Source organism: Lepus europaeus, chromosome 11 (assembly GCF_033115175.1).
Source record: "Lepus europaeus isolate LE1 chromosome 11, mLepTim1.pri, whole genome shotgun sequence".
Taxonomy (NCBI): Eukaryota; Metazoa; Chordata; class Mammalia; order Lagomorpha; family Leporidae; genus Lepus; species Lepus europaeus.
This window is the reverse complement of record NC_084837.1, coordinates 114,443,525-114,461,823: the sequence shown is the minus strand read 5'-3', so window position 1 is coordinate 114,461,823 and position 18,299 is coordinate 114,443,525. Positions and strand designations below refer to the sequence as shown.

Genomic DNA, 18,299 nt, shown 5'->3' with positions numbered 1-18,299 from the left:
AGCAGATTGGAAATGAAGAAATAAAACTGTTTCCATTCACAGAGAACACGGTTGTGGGGACAATCCCAAAGTGTCTCTACAGAAGCTGGTAGAATTAATGAGTGTGTTTAGTATGGTCATGGGGTAGAAGGTTAATACACATGAGTCAGACCTCTGCAGATTAGCGCAGAACAATCGGAAATTAAAGAGTTTTCAAAGTACCGCTTACAGTAGCACCAAAATGATGTGAAATTCTGAGGCTGGCACTGTGGCGCATCGGGTTAAAGCCCTGGCCTGAAGCACCAGCATGCCATATGGGCACTGGTTCTAGTCCCGGCTGCTCCTCTTCCAATCCAGCTCTCTGCTGTGGCCTGGGAAAGCAGTGGAAGATGGCCCAAGTGCTTGCACCCCTGCACCCGTGTGGGAGACCCAGAAGAAGCTCCTGGCTCCTGGCTTCAGATCGGCGCAGCTCCGGGCGTTAACGCCATTTAGGGAGATGGAAGACCTTTCTCTCTCCCTCCCTCTCACTGTCTGTAATTCTACCTCTCAAATAAATAAATAACATCTTTTTTAAAAAAATGAAATTCTTCGGGTATATACCTAGCAAAGTATATATAAACAGATTTATAAAACATTAATGAACATTTAGATAAACCACGTTTATGAAAGAAAGATCGTGTATCATTAAAATGTCAGGTTGCTACAGATGCAACACAAGCCCAGCAGGCTGCGCCCTTGGTAGCTCAGCCGTAAGCACGGCTGCTGCCGCTGTCGTTTGCTGGAACTGGCCTCCAGCGGGCTGGCTGCTCAGTGAGACGGGTTCCTTACCTTGTGAAATCGCCCAGCAGGGATCAGTAAGACCCTTTTTCAGGAACATTATAGAGAAAACGGAAGCATTCAGTGGGAGATTGGTCTAGATGGTCTACTTCATCTCTTGGAATTAACAGTCTTGTGAATCTGTTGTGTATGAGTTAGCAGTTTACATCTGTGGAGCAAAGGGATTGGGAGATACTGGAAGTCTGGCTTTTCCAAGTACTCTGATCTGTCCCCCAAGGGTCCTGTCAGGGTCCTCCCACCCATCTAGTGAAGAGTGCGTTGTGCAGGAACTGGTGACGGTCTCTCTGGTGACGGTTGTTGTATTTTTGGTTGTTGTCACTGCTCGTTGGCCTCAAGTCCTTGAGGTTCAATTGTGGCTGTGCTAAAATGATTTGACTCTGAGGGAAGTAGTTTTTACTGTATACTTTAATAGAGCTTGTAATGTTTGTATTTTCACTTTTTTCCGATATAATCAGCCTCGTAAATAACTCTCAACAAGGAGCTAGGGAAACTGAGAAGTTATAATAGTTAATTTATAACAGTTAATTACATCAGAAAATCAATTTTTAAAGACAGTATGTTTCTAACATGTTTTTTAGTATATATTTGCTATATGCTTTTATAAAAATATGTGAAGTCAGACTGGCGCCATGGCTCAGTAGGCTAATCCTCCTCCTTGCGGTGCCAGCACACCGGGTTCTAGTCCCGGTCGGGGCACCGATCCTGTCCCAGTTGCCCCTCTTCCAGGCCAGCTCTCTGCTGTGGCCAGGGAGTGCAGTGGAGGATGGCCCAAATGCTTGGGCCCTGCACCCCATGGGAGACGAGGAGAAGCACCTGGCTCCTGCCATCGGATCAGCGCAGTGCACCAGCTGTAGTGCGCCGGCCACAGTGGCCATTGGAGGGTGAACCAACGGCAAAAGGAAGACCTTTCTCTCTGTCTCCCTCTACTGTCCACTCTGCCTGTCAAAAAATTTAAAAAAAAAAAATGTGAAGTCTTCAAAGAAAAATTCTTTGTGTCTTATTTTAAAAACTGGTCGAAATATGAATAGGGGCCTGCTTTTGTCATTAGTACATCCTGGTTTTCTCCTCTCTTCAAGCTCCCCCTGCGTTCCTGAGGCGGCCAGCCAGTCTGTATGCTCACGAGTCCATGGATATCGTGTTCGAGTGTGAAGTGACTGGGAAACCAGCGCCAACTGTGAAGTGGGTCAAAAATGGGGACATGGTGATCCCAAGTGATTACTTCAAGATTGTAGTAAGTATCTTCCCGAGAAGGGCACTGCTTTCTGAGACCTGAAGGTGTCCTGAAATGTGATCACCGGAGAGCAGTGACCTTCTGCACAGCTGCTTCGTCCTGCACGTGAAGACAGCAGGAGCCACCTGGCGTGCAGTCCTCCCTGGCCTGTGGGCGTGCTCTGCCCAGGAGCGTCCTGGCGGTCCGTGGGAGGCCATGTGGAGTGCAGTGGTAGCACCATGGTGCTGTGAGCACCGCCCCACTTGTCTTCCAGCTACCCAGTCAGGGAGCAGAAATCGCTCCCTGAAAGTGTGAAAAGATGATCCTGATGTTTTAACTAAGAGTGCAACAGACTGTACAAAACTTCACCAAAAATCATAGACTGGTGCCCAGACCCTTCAGTGTCCGAGGTGGACACAATGAAGAGCCTTTATGTATTAGTTGGTCTGTCTGCTAGTATTGCCATCGTTAGCTAACATCCTAGTAATGACAGTGTCTAGGTTTCAGTATAGAAAGGATTAATGATATGTGTAAGGTCTCTCTGACATGGCATACATAAACATGATCAGAATTTATCAGTGTTTTGGAGACTTACTGTCTCATTATCAATTTGTCATGCAAGTAGTTCACTCTTAGTAGGAACATATTTTCTGCTTTTGAAATGTATAATCTCATGTTACAAATTCAAATATTTAATATGAAAGAGCAATCTGCTATGGTTAAATTAACATTCTTTACTCTTTATCCATATATGCTCACTGTTTTGAAGTCCTATTTGTTACATGAATAACTATAGTGGGCATTCATACAGAACTTTGTAGTCTAAAGAAAACTCTTGTGTTAACTACCTCATTTAATTTATTAGAGTGGAACTGTTAGAACTATTGACATTACTGATAATCTGAGGACAATAATACCTTCAATTCCCAAATTCAGACTGTTACTGTGGTCACGTGGTGTTGTTTGCTAAATGTTTTTCCAAGTAAAGATCAAGTTTACAGTCTGACTTTCTGTGAGCATTGCAGTTCTCATTGTGAGTCACAGAATCTACTGTCCTCGTCAGTTAAGTAAGTGCGTCCCAGTACTTTGACAGAAAATTCAGTCCGTGGGCACACAGGCAGTAACCAGTGATTGAGTCATAGCATCTTTTTTTTTTCCTCCCAAAATGCATACTCTTGAGGTTTTCAGAAGTGCTCTTCAGTCAGATCATAAACTTGTGTGTGTTTTCTCCTCAGAAGGAACACAACCTTCAGGTTTTAGGGCTGGTGAAGTCGGATGAAGGGTTCTATCAGTGCATCGCTGAGAACGACGCTGGGAACGCGCAGGCTGGAGCCCAGCTCATCATCCTGGAGCATGGTAAGGGGTGGAGGCAGCAGGACCGCGGCGCCTCGCTGCAGGGACTGTGTGTGAGCAGCTGGCACGGCGGCCCCCGCGGCCCGCAGGCTTTGTGTCTTGGGGCCTAAGAGAAAGGAAGAGCGGTCTAAATCATTTTTATCACTTCAGTGACCTACAAACACAATTTGGGGTAATGACAAGAAATTGGTATTAAAGAAAGCTGAACAAATACAGAGTTTTAGACGAATGCTTGTTGGAATTCAGTCATTTTAATCTCACAATTTTTTTTAAAAGATTTGTTTATTTGGTTGAAAGAGTTACAAAGAGAGAGGGAGAGAGAGAAATCTTCCATCTGCTGGACCTGGGCCAGGCTGAAGCCAGGAGCCTCGAACTCTATCTGGGTCTCCCACGTGGGTGTCAGGAGTCCAAGCCCTTGAGCTATCTTCGCCTTCTCAGGCACATTAGCAGGGAGCTGGATTGGCATATGGGATGAGGGCATTGCAGGCAGTGGCTTCACCCCCTGTGCCATGACACTGGTCCCAGAGAAACTTCTTAAGGTAATGATCACTTTGCATTGAATTGTCTTCAGTTTTCCCCCAAATAAAATTAACTTGATTTTTCTAAATATCACTTTTAAAAAAAAGTCTCTAACAAAAAATTCAGACAATATTGAGAAATATAAAGAAAACAAAACCTTCTCCCTGTATCAACCAGAGTCAGGTGGGAAGAACCACACTGTAACTTGAGCAGGGAAAGCGTACCATGAAGTTACTAACTGTAGTAGCTGGAGTCGCCCTGGGGTAGGCCGTAGGAAGTGGCAAGTGGAAGGAGTGGCTGTTAACCTTGGTCTGAGAGAGGTCCGGAATCAGACTCTGTGGGGAGGGTGTGGCCGTGGTTTACTGGAAGGCAGAGGAGTTGATGTGGTGCCCACTGTCACTCAGAATCCTCCCAAGGGTACTGGGGAGAGTTGTTCACAGTGAGGTGTCTCCCCACAGGAGTTCTGCTCTAGGACCGCTGAGGGGTTGTGTGCTGGGAGCTTCGGGCCAGAGGAGCCTGCCAAGCGCACTGTCCCAGGGAGGCCCTGCCCAGCGGCAGCCTGTGGCCAGTGCTCTACACTGAGACGTTCAGCACGTGTACCCACTGGCAAAGGGAAAATAGCTAAGAGCCCAGCCCCACTATTTTTTTAAAAACAAAATTTAATTATTTGGAAGGCAGAGTTGTGGGGAGGAGGGCAGAGGGGGCAGGGTGTCTTCCTTCTGCTGGGTCGCTCCCAGTGGCTGCTCTGCTAGGCCACAGCCAGGAGCTTCTTCTGGGTCTTCCATGTGGGGGCAGGAGCCCAAGCAGTTGGGTTGTCCTCTGCTGCTTTCCCTGCCATTAGCAGGGACGCAATCAGAAATGGAGCAGCTGGGACTTGAACCGGCGCCCATATGGGATGCTGGGACTGCAGGTGGCAGCTTTACCTGCTGTGCCACAGCACCTCGCTCCTGGCCCCATTTTTGCAGAGCAGGCAATGAAACTGAATTTGGAACTGAGAGGAAGTAAAATCTGGCCCACTCTCCAGACCCAGCCACCCAGGGGTACTCCTTAGTGCACACAGCTGTGTGTGTTGGGACCTTCCGTTTTCTTGCCCCAGCATGCTGTGAACATCTTTCCATATCAGCAAATACAGATCGACACCAGCATTGTTCATTGCTGGGTAATGCATGTGCACTTTGTTTTATTTAACTGGTTTCCTAGTTGTTGACATTTCAGATGTCTCCTAATTTTTTTCTATTATGAACAGTCCTATGTTTTCTGAAAGGCGTGGTTCTCAAGTACCAATAGTGGATGGGGCTGTGCCAGGCCAAAGCTGGGAGCCAGGAACTCCGTTCATGGTAGGGACCCAGCTAGTTGAGCCATCACCTGGGTGAAGCATTAGCAAGAAGCTGGACTCAGACTTGATCGAGGCACAAACCTAGGCACAGCACTGTGGGGTGCAAATGTCTTCCCCAGGCGTAACCACGGGGCCAAAGGCCCACCACATGAAACTTTCTCATGGGATTGTTTTCTCATACTGAATTACTAACAATTGAATTGTTGGGAAACGGTTCTGCGTAAAATCAATAAAGGCGCCTGTTGAATGCTGTATCTGTTTTAGCAACTGCAGCATTTTTCATGATGAGCGTTTCAAAGGCTTCATGAAAAGGGGCACTTTAGTGTCTGATCTTTTATACAGTGGCCAGGTGCCGGGGTGGTTCCAGGTCAAATCCAATGACAGCTGTGTCCTGGCCAGGAAGCTCATTGGCAAAGAAGGGATCGCTCTGGTTTTTCACCAAAGTAGTGAGTAGGGTTTTATGTGCTGTTTTAAAAATGTGTGTGCTAGTGAGTTCTGTTATAAAAAGGCATAAAATTACCAAATAGCACACTAGCAGGATCCGGGAAGTAGACAGGCTCGCTGCTCTGTCGGGTGGCGGCGACATTCGTGAGTGCTCCGAGCTAGATTTACGTGAAACTCAACAGAGGGACTTAAGTACGTTTGTGTTCGGAGTTAGCTTTATAAATCAAACCCTGACAAGTAGAAATGATTGGTTATTCTAGGAGGTCCCTAAACTAACCCTAATTAAGCCCTCCTCTGAAAAACACTGGGGTGGTGTCATAGTTATAGTGTGTATGCTTCTCTCTCAGTGCCACATTAAATGAATGAACTGGTAAAAATTTTTAGTTGACCTTTTTGGGGATATCTCAAGGATGCATAGATTTTAAAATGGAAAGTATGTGTCATGTTATTAATTTTGTTTTCTATTTTGCTGTTTTATTTTAATTTGCAAGATAAATATTTATATGGGGAAGCTAAAATAGGGAATGTGGCCATTTGTAAGAGCTGACCCCTAGGCTGGCGCCATGACTCACTAGGCTAGCGCCATGACTCACTAGGCTAATCCTCCACCTGAGGCGCTGGCATACCGGGTTCTAGTCCTGGTCGGGATGCCGGATTCTGTCCCGGTTGCCCCTCTTCCAGTCCAGCTCTCTGCTGTGGCCTAGGAGTACAGTGGAGGATGGCCCAAGTCCTTGGGCCCTGCACCCGCATGGGAGACCAGGAGGAGGCACCTGGCTCCTGGCTTTGGATCAGCACAGTGCTCTGGCTGCAGCGGCCATTGAGGGGTGAACCAACGGCAAAAAGGAAGACCTTTCTCTCTGTCTCTCTCTCTCTCTGTCCACTCTGCCTGTCAAAAAAAAAGAGCCGACCCCTGCCTTTCTGGACCACAGTATATTAACGGTGTGAACTGTCTACAGGCGTAGTGCGGTCAGATCAGGGTTATTTTTGTGGCGCTAATAAAGCAGCACGGGGTTCAGAGGAGAATTTTGTCTTTGTAACCAGGGAATTTTTTCATGTAGGATCTCTAGTTTCTAATAAGCCTTAAGAGAGAAACTTTGTAGACATTTGTTAGAAAGATGGTCTGGATGGTTCCGGAAGTCGCCTGGAGACCTGTGAAGGCAGCATGGGACTGGCAGTGCTGTGGTAGACAGTGATGGGGAAGGGAGGGTTCAGGGAGGCAGAGTGCAGGGGTGTTGTCGCCAGAGAGCGTGCTGCAGTGACGAGTGCTTGTCCAGAGAAGTGGGAAGAAAGGCTCTAAGTAAAGAGCTACTGGTGGTTGATCCGACTGACACCTTCAGGTGGATGCCGAGTGTTGTAGAGAAGCCAGATAAATTCCCAAGTTTCCGTCTGGGTGCCCGGACGAGTGGTGATGACCTCACAGAAGGAGGAGAGGAAGGTGACTGAGAGCGGAAAGGGAGCTGTGCTTCCACTCAGGGTGCAAAGAGTGTGCGAGGAACAACCCGTCAGGAGGAGGAGCTTGGTAATCTGTCCACTCGCTGCCTCTCCTGGGCATCAGAGCCGAGCTGGCAGAGCAGCCAAGCCGCCCAGGGCCTGGCAGGACAAGCAGTGGTTGTGTGGCAGAGTCAGAGAAGAGACGGCTTCTGTGAAAGTGGGCGAGCAGAAAACTGCCAAAAACTGAACTGATGTGGGCCAGGTTGGACGACCTGGGGTCTCGGGTACACTTGCTTGCAAACACCAGCTCTGTCGGCCGCTCCCGGTTAAGCTGGGCACAGCAGGAGAAGGGAGAAGGCCATGTGTGCTCTACAGGTGAGGGTGGGGATCTGCCCTCCCGTTACGTAGACCCATCCCCTGCAAACTCCAGCCAGCGGGGGGAGGAGCAGGAAGCCTTATTTCCAAGTTTCTGGTCAGATTAGAGGAGCCCTTTGGCCCTGAGTCCCTGGGAGAAGGGTGGGAGAGAAAGCCCTTTGCCTGAATAGGTGCAGAAGGACACTTGGGGCCCCAGGATTCTACACCGGTGCCAAGAGGGGTCTTCTGCCACAGTGGCGCAAGAGCAGGAAACTGCCACCTTCTCCCAGCACAGATACTGAGGCTGGAGAATCCCGCCTGCCCCAGCTGAACCCCGCACCAAGGAACCAACGCCTCGTACTGATCAGAAAGGGTGAGCAGGGGTGGAAATCCCTGGATGTTGGTACGGTTGGAAGCAAAGAGGCAGGCAGGCAGGGGAACTGGAAAGCACAGGACGAAGGAAGAAGTCTGGCCACAGAGGAGTGTGACACTTAGGGTAGCCTGAAATGAGCTGTGACAGCGAGAGCCACACCCAGCTCAGCAGCCCCCGCCCCCTGATGGCGTGACAGGAGAGGCGTGGTTTCCAGGTGTAAGCGGGCCTCACTGCTGCTGTGCAGTCATCGTCAGCTCAGAAGCAGAGGCCTGCCTATGTGGACAGACACAAGCAGCAGGACCACAGACAGCGGTGTGTCTCTGTGCGTAAAGCAGCAGGTTTGCTCTTACCCACTACAAGATGAATCCGAGCCAAGAACTCAGACACAAAGCATGCTCTTTAAAAAAAAGATGTATTTATTTATTTGAAAGGCAGAGTTACAGGGGGAAAGGGAGAGAGAGAGAGAGAGAGAGAGAGAGAGAGAGAGGGAGAGAGGGAGAGAGAGGTCTTCATTCGCTGGCTCACTCCCCAGATGGCCCCAATGGCTGGAGCTGTGCCGATCTGAAGCCAGGAGCCCCTTCTGGGTCTCCCACGTGGATGCAGGGGCCTAAGGACTTTTACCATCTTCTACTGCTTCCCCAGGCCATAACAGAGGCTGGATCAGAAGTGGAGCAGCCTGGACTCTATCCAGTGCCCATATGGGATGCTGGCACTGCAGGCGGCAGCCTTACCTGCTGTACCACAGCACTGGCCCCCAAACATGCAGTTAACGTATGATCCAGCAGCCACACCCCTTGGCGTTCTCCTGAGTTGGAGTTAGGTCTTTACAAAACCTTCCCACAGGCGTTCGCAGCAGCCTTATTCCTCGTGCCCAGACCCGGGTGCAGCCAAGATGCCCTTCAGTAGGAAGGGGTGGTACCCCAGATAGTGAGGTATTGCCATCACTGGGGGATGCATGGCACGCCGTGACAGACGCGGGCAGTCAGGAATCCGTATTACCAGGTGAAGGAAGCGCGTCTGGAGGGGCCGCAGCTGGTCGTGTGCCACTCTGGCATTCTGGATACAGCAGAGCTGCAGAGCGAGTGCAGAGATCAGTGATTGCCAGGGGTCGGGGAAGAAAGGAGTGAAGAGGCAGAGCCCAGGAGGTTTAAGGCAGTGGAGCTCTTGTATGGGATTCTCTGATGGAGAGTACTGTCATGGTTCATTTGTCTGAACCCGTAGAATATACACCTTCAAGAGCGAACACTGAGTGAACTGTGGCCTTTGGATGATAATGGTGTCAGGGTGAGCTCATCCGTTCTAACAAATGTGCCACTCTGGTCCGGGAGGTTGTGCACCTTACGGCAGAGGATATACGAGAAATCTCCACGTCTGCTCAATTTTGCTGCGAACCTAAAACTTGTTAAAAAAAAGTATAGTCTGAAAAACCAAAATAGCTAGAACCAATGAGCTACCACTGTACAGTTACAAGAATGGCTAAAATCCGAAACACTGACACCCTCATGTTCTGGTGAGGATGAGGAGTGACCAGAACGCCCCGTCATGGCTGGGAGACAGTGCGGCAGTTCCTTACTCTTGCCATAAGATCCAGCCGGCAGACTCGGTGTGACTGTGCCCATGGACATCCGTTCACACAAAGCTTACACAGAAACACCTGTAGCATGTTCATTCGTTACTGCCAAAACGTGGAAGCAGTCTAGATAGACGTCTGTCCTTCAGCGTGTGCGTGGACAAGCCAGTTGTAGCGCCTCCGAGCTGTGGACTGTTACTGAAGAGGGCATCTGAGATGGGCGGTATTAGGTGGCGTAGTCGAATAAATTGGAGACTCGCAGAAAAAAGAGAAAAAGAACAGGGAAAAACAAATGCTGGAATAAATGCTGGCCAAGAATGTTAAAAAATGACTAAGAACAAACTACAGGTCCAAAAGGGTCCTCAGATTAACCCCTTGTAAACTAAATATGAAAATGATAGTTGTACAAGAGAGCATGTTACTGGAAACCCCATGAGAAAATCTCGAAGGCGACCAGAAATTTAAAGGGGAAAAATTAACAAAGCAATGAAACTATGACTTTTCACCAGAAATAATGCAGTTTTTTTTTCAGAAATCATGAGAAGACAATGAAGGTATCAAGCCACATTTTTAAAGCTCTTAAAGAAAAAAGCCCAAATTATATACCCAGCAAAGTCTCTCTCAAAAGTGAAACTGAAGGAAAGACCTTTGCAGAGCAGAGGCTGAGAAAATGGATTGTCCGCTGACTTGCCCTAAAGAAACGTTGAAGGAGGCCCTTCAGGCCGCAGTGCTCTGACGAGGCCTGATAGAAGCCCAAAACAGCTTCACAGAGAAACTGGCAGGCTAGAGTGATTTGTTTTTAAATAAAAAAGTAAATACAAGGTTATGTTTTGTTATTTTTAATTGCCTTATGAGATAGTTGGACATCTGAGCAGGAGCCCACTGGCTTTTTCTGTTGTTTTGGCCTCTACCCCTGCTGCTGTGGCTCCGGAGGGACTGGTGGTCCAGACAGCCCCCACTGTTTCAGGGAAGCTGCATCTGAGGAAGCAGGTGGCAGGGCCTCCGCTGACCTGTGGCCCAGAGCAACAGGGATTTATGATACAAAACCATGTTCAGTATGACGTAGGACTGAATGCAGCACAGACCGTGGCACACTGTTGGATGGAGACTGTAATTTGAAGATGCTTCCTTTAACTCTTAGGGAAACCACTGAGCACCAGACAAGGAAATAGGAAGACTAATTGGATAGTAGAAATACAATGGAACCTTGACAACTTCCCAGTCTGAAGTAAGCAGTAAGAGGGGCAAAAGTTACAGAATGAGTGGGAAAAAAGAGAGAAAGAGGCAACTAGCAAGATCCACTCTGTTTAAATCTGTTCCTGCCAGTTACTGTGTCACATGCAAATGTTTCTGAGGATTAGGACAAGGATTTAAGTCATAGGGAGCATGTTCTTTGACCTCAGTCGCATGAAACTAGAAATCAGTAACAGATATTTGGAAAAATTCCAACTATTTGGGAATTAAACACCCTTTTAAATAACCCACGTGCCAGTCATCCAGGAAGTTGGAAAATATTTTGAGCTGAGTGACAATGGAAATACAGCTCTTCAAAATTTGTGGGACGAGGTGTTGCTCTGAGGGAAGCTTTTGAAAACTGAATTTAAAAGGGCAATTAACTGTAAAGCAAACCAAGAGGAGATGATCACAAGCAGCGATGATGAAATGGAAAATGAGAAAATAAATGAAGTCAAGGTCCTGTTCTTTGAGAAGATTGATAAAATTTAAGTATGTTTGACCAGGTGGATCAAGAAAAACAGAAACCCACCCATTACCCAAGGGAGGGCATCAGTACAGACCCTACAGACTTGAGGATGTGAAGAAATGTCGTGGACAGCTTCGTGCCACTGAACATGAAAAGGGAGCTGGTTTGTTAGGGATGGAAGCCGTCCTTTCAACCCAGAAGGTTTTCAGCTCTGTAGATACTTCAACAACATGATATTTATTTCAAAGTTACCATAAGTGATATATTTATTGCCCGATTTAAGCCTTTACGCATGTCCTATAAGCAGGACCATGGGACGTAATGGGTATAAGATGCATTGAGTTTGGATTTCAGCATAAAGCAGGTAGAAATGTCCAGAACCGGGGGTGGGGGTAGTCCACATCAGCAGCTCAGGGGAGAATTTAGCAAGGAAATGACATGCTTTGGGTTTGCTTGATCTCAAGTGTCTTGAGCATGTTGTTGCTAGGAGTTAAGGCGGTTGAGTACTGCTGTATTTTCTTGGGCATAGAGAATATTGTGTCCTTGTTTGTATCCTGGTGTTCTGTACACCGTGGAAGATTGAAGCTCCTCAGCCGTCAGCAGATGCCACTGAAGGGCTGTGTCGTCAGACGTCCATGCTTAAATGTTCTGTAGAGTCCCCGCAGATAACACCGTAATCTTTTGATAAACTGTTTGCCATGTGCTTCTTTCCTCCCTGATGGAAATTCATTTTCAATTCTGTCTTAAACTACCACTGCTTTCTGTGGACTTAAACTTCAATGCCATGTTTTAGCTTCCTTTTTTTTTGTTGTTGTTTTTTTTTTGTTTTTTTTTTGTTTTGTTTTTGTTTTGACAGGCAGAGTGGACAGTAGAGGGAGACAGAGAGAAAGGTCTTCCTTTTTGCCGTTGGTTCACCCTCCAATGGCTGCTGCGGTAGGTGCGCTGCGGCTGGCGTACCGCGCTGTTCCGATGGCAGGAGCCATATGCTTCTCCTGGTCTCCCATGGGGTGCAGGGCCCAAGCACTTGGGCCATCCTCCACTGCACTCCCTGGCCACAGCAGAGAGCTGGCCTGGAAGAGGGGCAACCGGGACAGGATCAGTGCCCCGACCGGGACTAGAACCCGGTGTGCCGGCGCCGCAAGGCGGAGGATTAGCCTACTGAGCCACGGCGCTGGCTATTAGCTTCTTAAAGATAGCACATGTTCCCTACTGTGTTTTGTTTTGTTTTGTTTTGTTTTGTTTTTGGACAGGCAGAGTTAGAGAGAGACAGAGAGAAAGGTCTTCCTTCCATTGGTTCACCCCACAAATGGCCACTACAGCTGGCGCTGCGCCCATCTGAAGCCAAGAGCCAGGGGCTTCCTCTTGGTCTCCCATGCGGGTACAGGGCCCAAGCACTTGGGCCATCCTCCACTGCACTCCCAGGCCACAGCAGAGAGCTGGACTGGAAGAGGAACAACTGGGACTAGAACCCAGGGTGCGGGCGCTGCAGGTGGAGGATTAGCCTAGTGAGCTGCAGCACCAGCCTCCCTATTGTTTTCCCTTCTTGCTAATTTCATTGGTTTAAATTCTAATAGAACCTGATCTGTCACAATTGTTGTTGTAAAAATATGGTGGCCTAAAAGAATCTTGTGCAGCAGAAATGCGCTTCACCGGTTTGGCGTGTGCTCGGTGAGATCTCCAGTCAGTGTGTGCTGGAAGGATTTCACATTACATAGTATGTGAATGGTTAGTTGGTGACTTGGAAAACGTATTTTATATCAACATATATAAAGGAGAGAGTGTAAATCTAATTCACAAGAAAATTGAAAGGATGGAAGAGTCTTTGCTGTTTGCTTTTCTGAATGGTAAAAAAAAAAAATAGAGGAAAACTTTCTCATTTTGGGGTATAAAAATTAAAATGTTCTGTATATGAGAAATACCTTAACCAAATAAAAGAGGAGACAAGCTAGGGAAGAATATCATAAGAGTCACAGAAAATTAGTATTCTAAATTTAACAATAGTCAGATGGCTATGATAAAATAACTAATATAAACATAGAGCTCACAATAGAACAAAGACAATTTCTATAGACCTGTGACACACATTCCATGTCCCAAAGATGAAAAAATGAATAAAATGTCACTTTGCCGGGTAACAAGGATTTTGTTTTTAAGTGAACATTGTTTTATAATGGCTACCTAGGGTGTGATTAGTTTTTTATCTTTCCTTCAGTCTTGGTGAAAATGTAAATTGTCACGTCATTCACTGAAACCATTTTGACAGTGGCATCTGAAAAATCACTGGCTCAACTCATTATTTGTTCTTGTTGGGATTTTTCCTGAGCAAGAGTCAAAGATTTAGACAAAGACTACTGAGGTCAATATTAGTAATTTACAAGAAAAAGAAATAGTGATAGAGAAATCATAGGAAATGACTTAAATGTCCCAAAATAGAGGAAGTAGTTAAAATAATTATAGTACAACAGCAGGATGGAAAATTTATTGGGCCATTAAAAATCATGCTTTGAACTTTCTAATGGTATCAGAAAAACCTCAGGATATAAAATCAAGTAAAAGAGAAAGCTATTTGCATTTACAGTAGACATACCCTTTGAGACATCCCTGCACCAAAATGTTAGCATTGTCTGTCTTCAGGTGGCGGTATTCTCTCAGTGCTGTAAGATAACGACGTGAGCCTTTTCTTACTCTCTCCCTCCTTTGTGGTAACCTCACCTTCAGTCAGTGCCCACGGGTGGGAAAGGTACAGACGTAACATTGAGGGCTTTCTGCCAGCGACATCAATCAAAAATAATAAAGAGCTTACAGATGATTCCTCTCCCCGCAGAGTTCGGTTGTGTTGCCCATAAAGAGAGTATATTCCGCTAGACTTCACTGGTGTCTCATGACTTGATGGGCTAGCGGCAGAGGGCTGGCAGCCTGAAGGAGGAGCAGTGAGGCCTTGCCTTTGTGTCCAGTGGTGTTGTGAGTCTCCAAGGGAGGAATGTACTCTGTGTGTAGCACTGACTGTGCAGCAGCATCTTTTGTTTGTTCTTTAGGGCACAGTGTGGACAAACACTGATGTGGGGATATTCCTGGGAGGCTGGACCAGATTGAGGTGGACAGACTGTGCCCCGCAGGCAAAACCCAGCCCACTGGTGGTTTTTGTAAATAAGGTTTTAGTAGAACATAGCCATTTACCGTTGTCCATGTCCCAGCCCTGGTCTTTGATGCCCTAATGGAATGATGATGCACAGTGACGGCAGAGATGAGCAGTTTGGACAGACTGAGCGTCCTCGGTGCCTCAAACATTCACTCTCCCACCTTTCACAGGTCTGCATGATGCATACCTTTCAGCCCTACTGGTTTATGGTTTAAGTTCTTTGTGGTCAGCGTAAGTCTGTTTTAACACTTAGTAAATGAAAACGAGACAAGAGACAGAAGAAGGGTGAGGGATGTAAAGGTACAAGAAGAAAGTCAGGTTTTGTTTTGTAAGTTCCTCTGTTTGAAAGACTGAATAAGAAAGAGACAGAGAAAGCGGATGTACATTAATTTTTTTTAAAAGATTTATTTATTTACTTGAAAGAGTTATGGAGAGGCGGCGGGGGCGGGGGGGAGCTTCTATCTGCTGATTCATTTCACAGTGGCTAGAGCTGCACTAATCTAGAGCCAGGAGCTTCTTCCGGGTCTCCCACATGGGTGCAGGGGCCCAAGGACTCGGGCCATCTTCTACTGCTTTCCCAGGCCACAGCAGAGAGCTGGATGGAAGTGGAGCAGCCGGGACTAGAACTGGTGCCCACACGGGATACTGGCACTGCAGGTGGAGGCTTCACCTGCTATACCACAGTGCTGGCCCTGGATGTACATAATTAAAAGCCTGGATTTGAATTGGAGTACCTGGGACTTGAACCATGCACTCCTGCTTGGGATGTGGGCATCGCAGGTGGTGGTCCAGCCCTCGGCACCGCAGTGCCCACCCAGACTGATGCCTGCATCGCAGGTGGTGGTCCAGCCCTCGGCACCGCAGTGCCCACCCAGACTGATGCCTGCATCCCAGGTGGTGGTCCAGCCCTCGGCACCACAGTGCCCACCCAGACTGATGCCTGCATCCCAGGTGGTGGTCCAGCCCTCGGCACCACAGTGCCCACCCAGACTGATGCCTGCATCGCAGGTGGTGGTCCAGCCCTCTGCACCACAGTGCCCACCCAGACTGATGCCTGCATGGCTGGGAGATTCCACGCTGCAGATCATTTGCCAGACATCCTTTGACTAAAGTCTGAGAAACACTTGAGCGCTGGAAGAAGAAAGAAATCTATTGGGATGGTGCTTATCTTTATGTGTCCTGTATCTCAAACATGCAAAAGCATTCAGTATTTTTGTTTAAAAATCATCAATCATCACTGAGTGTCTGTGCCACCATCTTATTTCCATAGGGGCAGTTGGCTGAGGATGCTGGCACTCGGCACGCAGGCCGTACAGCACCGGCCTTGGCCTGTGAGACCACTGCACTGCGTGGTTGTTAGCGACCACCTTTGAACACAGAGTGACATCTCACAGCTATGGTCAGAATGTACAGAACATTTGTACAGCATTACCAGGGAGCAGGATTTCCAGCCACGATTTGAATTTTGCTTCAAACACTGTTTCTTGTAACATTTAAAAAATAATTTTTGATAATTTTTTAAATGCAGCTTTAGAATAGCAGCTCTTTTGCTTTTGAGAGGATCTTGCCTTCTAAAATATTTACTCGAACATAAAAGAGTATTTGTTTTATTTGAAGGGCAGACAGACAGACAGATTTCCCATGTGCTGGTTCACTCCCCAAAATGCCCGCAACAGCAGAGCTGGGCCAGGCTGAAGCAGGAACCCGGAACTCAGTCTGGATCTCTCGTGTGGGTGGCAAAGACACCTGCTGCCTCCCAGGGTACACAGTAGCAGGAAGCTGGTGTTGGAGCAGAGCCAGGGCTTGAACCCTAACCACTGTGTCAGATGCCTGCCCCATAAGTGGTATTTTTATTTGCTGACATTTCAAATTAATATTGCCTTATGTTTGATTCTAAAGTCTTTTTGGTTTTTATAATCTCTATTGAATGATATTTTCAAAAGAAATCATTGGCATATAAATTTTTACCAGGATGTTAAGAGTGGCCAGAATTAAGGATTTCTGTCCATTAACTTTTTATTGGCCTCTCTTCCTGTCAGTTTGGATTTTAAAATAGATTCCAGAGTTACCGTGTAAGACTAGGATGTAAAAACAGCCGCAGAGCCCTTTTTCTCTGTGTGCCCTCCCATGCCATGTCTGATAAGGGGCCGTGTTTTAGTCCCAGAAGGAAAGAAGGCTTGGTGAAAAGGGAGGAGCACTTAGTTGTTTTCAGTAAAGGAAGTCCACATGTCACCAGCTCAGATATCATGGCCATGACAGATAAGAGTACATATAGAGCATCCTTTTATCCCCCCTTTGGACAGAGACATTTGTAAAAAGTTCCATATAGTGTCTGAGGTTAACACTGAATAATACAGTTTTGGAATGAGTGACTAATGGCCTGGCGTGATTACACATTAGCTAAATGGCAGGCATTACTAGTCACTAGTGGAATATTTTAAGTCTGAAGCGTTAGGATATATAGTCGTTGGTGTTGGTGTCAATCAGTGGATAAATTCTAATCAGTTATTTTGCTTTTTTTTTTTGTGGCAGTAATTCCAGCTTTAGGAAAAGTTTTATTCAAGATACTGGATTCTTAATTGTAAATCCACATCTAGGAACTTTACAGCATTGGAAATGCATCTAGTGTCAGTGCTTGGGTTCTAGTTCTTGTCTTCTGGTAGCTTGCTTTGCTGAGTGAGTGAGTGGATCAGGCCTTGAATTGATTTCATTGGTCTGTTAGGTCCCTCAGCATTCCAGATACTCCAATAGATGCCATTGATGCATTCAATATGAGGTGTTTCCGTGCCTTTTCTGAGTGTGGGAATACATTGTTAGGAGACAGATGGAAACTTTGCCAGTTAGTGATTTCATGTGACCAGCCATCACATGTAGAATGAAACAAGCCTGTGCTACCAACTGGAACTACTGCGTTCCTGCCCCAGGCTCACGTGAACGAAGTGGTTCACCTCCCTGGGGATCGGCTTCCTTACCTGTCGGTGTAGACAGTCGTCCCTGCACAGCGTACCTTGGAGGGGCACATAGGATAATGCACTTTGTAAGCTGGTAGCACTCTGCAGCTGTGAGGCGATAGTGGTTTGAAAGAATGTACAACGCCAAAGCACCCACTGGAGTTCAATAGGCAGCGTTAAACAAGGCTACAGTGAAGACAGCGGCTGCGTCTCCGCGCCCCGTGTCAGAGCACCTGCGATGAATTCTGGCTCTGGCTGCTCATTACGGTTTCTACGGCCAGACCTTTCTGATTCCGCCTGCTTCCTGGGAGACAGCAGCTGATGGAGTAAGTTGGGGTGCGGAAGCTTTTTTGTGTGCCAGAGGCTATTTGGATGTTTATAACATCTTCCCTGGGCCATACGTAGTTACCAACTTAAATAACAGCCTGCTGTAGATTTACTGAATTTCGAGTCCCACCTGCAGTTGCCAGGGCCAGACCAAAGATTGAGCAGGAAATTCCTCATCCCCGACTTCAGTGGTTGGATCCCCGCCGCTAGCCTGGGAGACCTGCACCGTGTTTGCAGCTCCCAGCTTTTGCAGACATTTGGGGAGTGAAACAGCAGATGTGAACTCTTGTCTGTCTGTCTGTCTCTCTCTCTCTAGCCCTCAATTTTCTTAGAGAAAAGATAAAAGCTGACTTTATGAAGTAAATTTTGAAGATTATTTTTTAAAATCCATTAAACATTCAGTTAGATCATTTACATTTGCAAAACAAGAAAATAATCTTACATGACCAGATTGCAAGGCATGTTAAATGGTGAAAGTAGCTTGCACCAAAATATCATAAAATAAACATACCACATGTTCACTGTCAGAAATAAGAATACATAATTGAAATAAAAGCGCATTTATTTTTTAACCCCTTCACTGATCACACTTTCCAGAGGAAGTCCTTGTGCGTGTGTTTGCTCAGTGTGTGCGCTGTGGGAAGTGTGCACTCCCTGAGTGGTGGGGACGCACAGCAGGCTTCCCTGTCATCACGCTTAGTCTGTCAGTAGCGGTGGACGATAAGCACGTAGGTGAACAAACAGCTCTGTGTGCACTTAGAGGAAATAAGAAGG

At 46.9% G+C, this 18,299-nt stretch overlaps 1 protein-coding gene across 1 annotated transcript in view; it reads left to right on the top strand.

Moving 5' to 3' along the window:
• Window positions 1-18,299, top strand: part of NEO1 (neogenin 1) — a 225,614-nt gene that overhangs the window by 116,460 nt on the left and 90,855 nt on the right. The window contains exons 6-7 of the mRNA XM_062206680.1: window positions 1,893-2,047; window positions 3,262-3,382. Coding sequence (XP_062062664.1) covers window positions 1,893-2,047; window positions 3,262-3,382 — 276 coding nt within the window. The remainder of the gene's footprint in view (window positions 1-1,892; window positions 2,048-3,261; window positions 3,383-18,299) is intronic.